This window comes from Pleuronectes platessa, chromosome 7, assembly GCF_947347685.1.
Source record: "Pleuronectes platessa chromosome 7, fPlePla1.1, whole genome shotgun sequence".
NCBI classification, from domain to species: domain Eukaryota; kingdom Metazoa; phylum Chordata; class Actinopteri; order Pleuronectiformes; family Pleuronectidae; genus Pleuronectes; species Pleuronectes platessa.
In genome coordinates, this window is record NC_070632.1 from 18,861,305 (window position 1) to 18,867,044 (window position 5,740).

Genomic DNA, 5,740 nt, shown 5'->3' on the forward strand with positions numbered 1-5,740 from the left:
CTATGTGTCTTTGTGAGAGAGAGAATGATATTATATTCAATGCCAATTCTCAGAGTAAAAGGCCAATAGTGACAGGTAATAATAAAACACACAGTCCAACGTAGCAACTTAAAGAACAACTCTGTTATGTTTCCTGCCTTGATTTTATAGAACTTATCAGTCATGATGTGATAATTTACTGTTAACAAATTCAACATACAATCCATAATATGGAAACTTTTTACAAACTGTTCCTGTTTGTATTGAAACATTTAAAATAAAAACATATCCAAGTATCTACAGCTTATTTTATTCGACATTATTGTACAATATAAATCATTCTATAGATTACATCATGCTCAACTCAACAAAGTGAAAGAGAAGCATACTTAGAACAACTGTTCCAATATCTTTACTCAAATGTTGGACAGTGAAACAATTATTGCATCCAATGTCATAAAATGAGAGCTGGATAAGGCCAGTAACCAACAGTGTTATGATTTACTGTTAATGGCAAAGTGGAAATAATGCTAAGACGTGTTATCATGAACACAGGATGCCATTAAGTGCAATTAATAACAAAATATAAGGATAAACTACAATTCTCCGAGGACTTCTTCACATTTTCTTTCACAATGCATCATTTATTCTCATCAGCTATGACAAACCAAGAACCTGTTCAGATTTGGAATTAACTTGCATCTCAGAGATATGATCACAAGTGGACAGCTCTGAGGACGTCAGTTCATACCTGACTATAGAATGCATCTTCATGTGTCTCCAGAGACGTCTTTCGATAAGATCTCACCTACCTGCTCTATATGCAAATAGAAACACATTTCATTTCTAATTTTAAAGACCAAATCATGTTGTTTCCACCTACTCTGACTAAACAGATGTGTCTGTTGTTCATGTGTTAGTGAGAGCCTGTTTTCAGACATGAACGAGACAATTTCCTGAAATCTTCCAGAGGGGCTGGGAGAAACATAAATGTCCCAGTAAGTTGCTCTAGACATTTTCTGGAACTTTTCCTGCCAGCCCCCCAGTAGAATATCAGAGTGAGCTCATGTGAAAATACAGCAGGGAAAAGTTCACAGCGAGCATTTGGGCATGTTGATGACATTTCTAACACGTAACAGAACAAAACTGGAAGAATACAAAAACCTGAGGATGCAAAAGAATAAGAAGATGCTGACAAAGATGTCAACTTGGACAAGGAATGAGATTTGAGAGCTTTTGGTTGTAAAGGCCAACGCTGGTGTCGATTTGCTATAAACAAGATCACTGAGCTTTTTGCAGCAGAATATATATGTCATGTCCTGCCCCCTGCAGGCTCTTCCAAGGTGCCACCCCCACCTGAATGTTCCCGAAATGCCCATGTTGTTGTGAACGCATTTGACCCAGATTATCTCCTGCTGCATTCTTCATATGCAAAAGGGAAACCCCGGTTAATATCTTGACCAAATTTTCTAGACATTTCGGGGAGTTTGTTTATAAACAGCTTGAAAAGTGCAAAAATTCTTTCAATTCGTTATGAAGCTGTAGCGGGTCAGAGGACGCAAGCTGAGTAGGTGGTCCGTCAACATGGCTCAGGAGACATTTACATTCACACTGCTAAAGGAATGTGGTCTAACCGCATTCACAACTGTACATTGAGCTGTCCAGTTGTGATCAGATCACCTGTAACGAAAGATATAACCAAGTCTGAACAAGGCCCGAGTGTGATGCTAACATAACTGTGAGGTGGGAGAGGAAAAGTCCCCAGACCACATCATGTGCTACAGCTCCACCAACATCCATTACTTCTTTCTATTACAGTTCTGATATCCTGAATCCTTATGGGAGGGCCGTGAAAAATACAACCTCAGATGGAAGTAAATGCTATCGTACTGGCTTTTAAAGTATTCTAAAAAAAGATGTGCATGAAGTTTAATCTCTGGTTGAGGCTGTTGAGAGTGCAGAAGAATCACTTGTGCTGAATGGGAGTGTGAAGGTTAGTGAGTCTCTCCGTTGACCAACGAGCCTTCTCCCCGGGGTGAGGAGCACCTGGAGACACCTTGTTCAGTGTTATCAGAGCTTGAGCCACTTTGACTGTGTTGTTCTGCGGAGGCAGCATTTGTAGAAGTGGGTGTGGGTTTGGCTTTCTCCTTAAAGTCTGTGATTATTACAGTCAGATCTCCAACTGTGACCTCTAAATGCTGAGCGCTGCTCCTGTCTATGTTTTTTAACCTTGGCCTGGTGAAGAGAAAAATTCACAAAACATGAAAACTGATGAGAGGATACAAAAAATGTTAGTTATATATCACAGAAAAGGGAATATTGAGATATTCTACTATTTTCTTTTCACACGTGGATTAATTACCTGATCTTTTTATTGCTTTTCTTTTTCAGTGTTGGTTCTTTATCGCTCTTGTCTTTCTCTGATTTCTCTTTCTTGTCCTTTTTTGGCAGTGTGGGTGGTGCAAACTGTTGATTTGCTTGCTGTGCAACCAGCTGAGAAACTGGCCGTGGTTTTCTGAAAGAGACAAGAGAAAAAGTTATTGTTATTGTTTTAAAGTTCAACTCGTGCAGTACCTGTTCTCAACCTGCCTGTTTTGAATGTTCTGTTAACTTGGTCTGTGGTAATGTGGTTTGCAGCTTTCTTTCTGAAACTGTTTAAGTGTCCTGCAGTAATTGAGTTGTGGCAAGCAGGGCCGGCTGCTGCAAAGTAACCTGAAGCTGCACAAAAAGCTAAACTAAATAAGTGTTCCTTTTCTAAAAATGTTTTTGAATTTATTTTTCTTAATGCAATCCAACTTTTTAATGGCATCAATTCCTTTGCCTTCCGTTCACTTCCAATCTGTGAGAGTGAGGCAGCAGATTAAACATCCCCTTCCAGCCGAGAGGCAGATTGCACCATGGCTTTGAGTGTAGTTTAACTTTGGTGAACTTTGACCCACCTCACTTTGCATATGTGTGACCAGGCCCTTCAGCATTTGGATCTAACACCATGCAGAGGAACATTAAGGCTACATTTCCCTGACCTGTTCTCTTTGCTGTCAACTAGGTAACGTGTTTAAAATGCCTGAACATTGTTTGTCACTTTATCATAGGGCCAATGCATACCCTGCATGTGCATGGTACATGCAATACTATATATACACAATATATAAATGTAGAAAAAGTGAATGCGAGACCATCTTCTCTGTGAATTGATACAATAAAAAAAAGGTCTGTTAATGAGTATAAGACATCTTCATGTGTGTACATGCGTACTTGATTAAATAAAGATTTACTTGGGCTGGGTGATAAAAAAAATATAACTTTTCCTCAACAGAAATTTAAGACATAGTCGATAGAACTCCTTCCATCCAAGGTTTGACAGACAACACAAACAGCCATTAACAGTGAGAAAAGCACCGCGCCAAACCAATCATGTGTCTGAAATACAGCCACATCAGGTCAGATTGACGCACACAGCACAGAGTGTAGGAGTAGCAGCCAGCAACAGCACATGTGATAGTGTTTGGGCTTTTTCAGCTGCACACACCACTATGTCAGACTGGGAGAAAATTACGACAGAAGACTAGAGCGACAGCGTTGCAGAAGAAGACACCCCAACACACAGCCCATGGCTCTAGGGACGAGGAAAAGAGGAGTCAGAGGAATTCGGTAGTGTGGACATATTTTGGCCATTTAAGGTCTGATAAGAAGCAGAGTAGCGTGCAATGTAAATTGTGTCGAAAACATTTTCCCAGAACAACAGGTAATACCACTAAGCTTTTTCACCATCTGAAGCAAAAATTACAGAAATTGTGAACTGATTTAATATCAATATCAACTGATGTGAAAAATAATATTTTATTTATATCCGTATCGCCGAACCCAAACGTCTGTATGTCAGTGTATTGGAAATATCTTTTAGAGTCTTGCCCTTCCTTTTCACTTAGGCACCTGGCCCCAGTGATGTTTTGCACGGCCCTGCCGATGGTTTAAAACGCTTTGAAACAGTTTCATCAATCAGTGAACATTAAAACAGGTTCTATTACAGGACTGGGAGTATCTCACATTCCTGCAACTTTTACTTTAGTAGTTTTAGTTAACCTTGCTATTATGAAGGAATTAGTGGCTGCAGGTTTAAAGGTTCAGTGTGTATAATTTACTGATATCTAGTGGTGAATTTGCATGTTGCAGTTGAATACCCCTCAGCCTCCCCTTCCAAACACAGAGTAGAACCTGTGGGAACCTTCAATTCCAATTGTCATAAAAACAAAAAAAAAGTGTTTAGTTTTTTCAGTTTGGACTACTGTAAAAAACATGTTGGTCTCCTTAGAGAGGACCTGCTCCTGATGTATATATATATAGTATTTAAATATGAAGGGCCCTTTCTATTTTTTTAAAACCACTACAATTCGTACGATTCAGTTGAAACACACTAGTGAAGACCTAACTTGGATTATTAGATGATCACTTTCACCTGAATCTTACACACTGAACCTTTAAGTTCGAAAACATGACGTCTCTCACCGTGTTGACGTGCCCTTCCTGACATCACACATCATGCACTTGAACGCCTCAGCGCTGTTCCTGAACGTGCACACGCTACAGTCCCAGTACGCGTCGTCTGCGGAGGGCTTGGACTGCCGCTTCGGCCTGCACACAGAGAGCAAAACACAAACACACGCTTTACCACACGCAGCAAAGCTTCTCTAACACACGGGCCACAGACTGCACGCGAAGCGACACAACAGGAAACTACGCTCACGAGTCAAGTCACAGAGAGGGAGACGCTCTCGGGTTAAACAGGCAGAGTCTCCTCGTATTAACTCCGGCCGCCATGAAGACTTTCAGTACAACCCCTCCATCCATTGACCAAGCCGTGCGGGCTCTGGCGGCCCGGTTAAAGTGCTCGTCGGGCGGCTCGAGAGGCAGCTGTACCTGGTGGGACTCTTCTTGTCGCCCATGTTGTGGAAGTTGTGACAGTTCCGAGTGGAAACGCTGCGATGATGCAGGCGAACAGACGCATTTAGCTGCTGCTGCTGCGGCTCAGCTGTCGGGGGAAACTCGGAGGAGGAGCACGTGACGGGCCCTCGGCCAATCAGCGCTCATGTGATCACAACACTGGGGCAGTGGGAGAAGTGACACGAGACTGATGAAGATGGAGGGTCCCCTCCTCCAGCTCAACGGGTCTCTGTGGTACAGATCGGAAGTGGTACAAGTACACACAGTGTTTACTCAAAGTAGAGGGACAGCTACTTGTGTTAGAAACAACTCAAGTGAAGGTATAAGTACTGATTCCCACCTCTTTACTCAAGTATAGATGTACAGGCTCTGAAATGTACTCAAAAATCAAAAAGTTCTGTACCTGCTGTGTCTGTGCAAAGCAAACTGAGAGGAAGACGATCTAACTTTAAGGGATAGTTCACCCAAAAATTATAATTCACTTATCTACTCACTGCTAAGCCAATGGAGGGGTGGGTGAAGTGTTTGAGTCCACAAAACACTTGGATTCTCAGGGGGTAAACAGTGCTGCAGCAAAATCCAATCCAATTGAAATAAAGGGTGGACCACTTCTTCAAACGTAAAGAAAACAATATTCATACTACGGCTCCTATGGTGTCATCAACACTTTTTTTTTTGCCTAAATGTCTTCTGATATCCTCCTAGTTACTGCTGCAGTTCTCGCGAGATGAAATCAGTAAGAACACTGTTTAACCCCGAAAACCCCACATGTGTTTTGTGGACTCTAACACTTCACTTACCCTTCCACCGACATAGTGAG

General features: G+C 41.6%; 1 protein-coding gene across 2 annotated transcripts; it reads right to left on the reverse strand.

The window, feature by feature from the left end:
- Positions 1-273: 273 nt before the first annotated feature.
- On the reverse strand, positions 274-5,055 carry LOC128444873 (YY1-associated factor 2). Of its 2 annotated transcripts, XM_053427549.1 has the most exons (4): positions 4,897-5,055; positions 4,486-4,611; positions 2,342-2,494; positions 274-2,214 (listed from the first exon to the last, which is right to left on the reverse strand). In XM_053427549.1, the coding sequence occupies exons 1-4, from the start codon at positions 4,920-4,922 to the stop codon at positions 1,974-1,976; spliced, it is 546 nt and encodes a 181-aa protein (XP_053283524.1). In that variant the 5' UTR covers positions 4,923-5,055; the 3' UTR covers positions 274-1,973. The 2 variants fall into 2 exon arrangements, with proteins under 2 accessions (XP_053283524.1, XP_053283525.1); XM_053427550.1 differs by lacking the exon at positions 4,486-4,611.
- Positions 5,056-5,740: the final 685 nt, after the last annotated feature.

Coding starts and splice junctions, on each gene's coding strand:
- LOC128444873 (XM_053427549.1), bottom strand. CDS start 4,922: ATGGGCGACAAGAAGAGTCCCACCAG. Junction 4,612..4,896: donor GACAAGAAGAGTCCCACCAG/GTACAGCTGCCT, acceptor CTCTGTGTGCAG/GCCGAAGCGGCAGTCCAAGC. Junction 2,215..2,341: donor AAAAGCAATAAAAAGATCAG/GTAATTAATCCA, acceptor TCTCTTCACCAG/GCCAAGGTTAAAAAACATAG.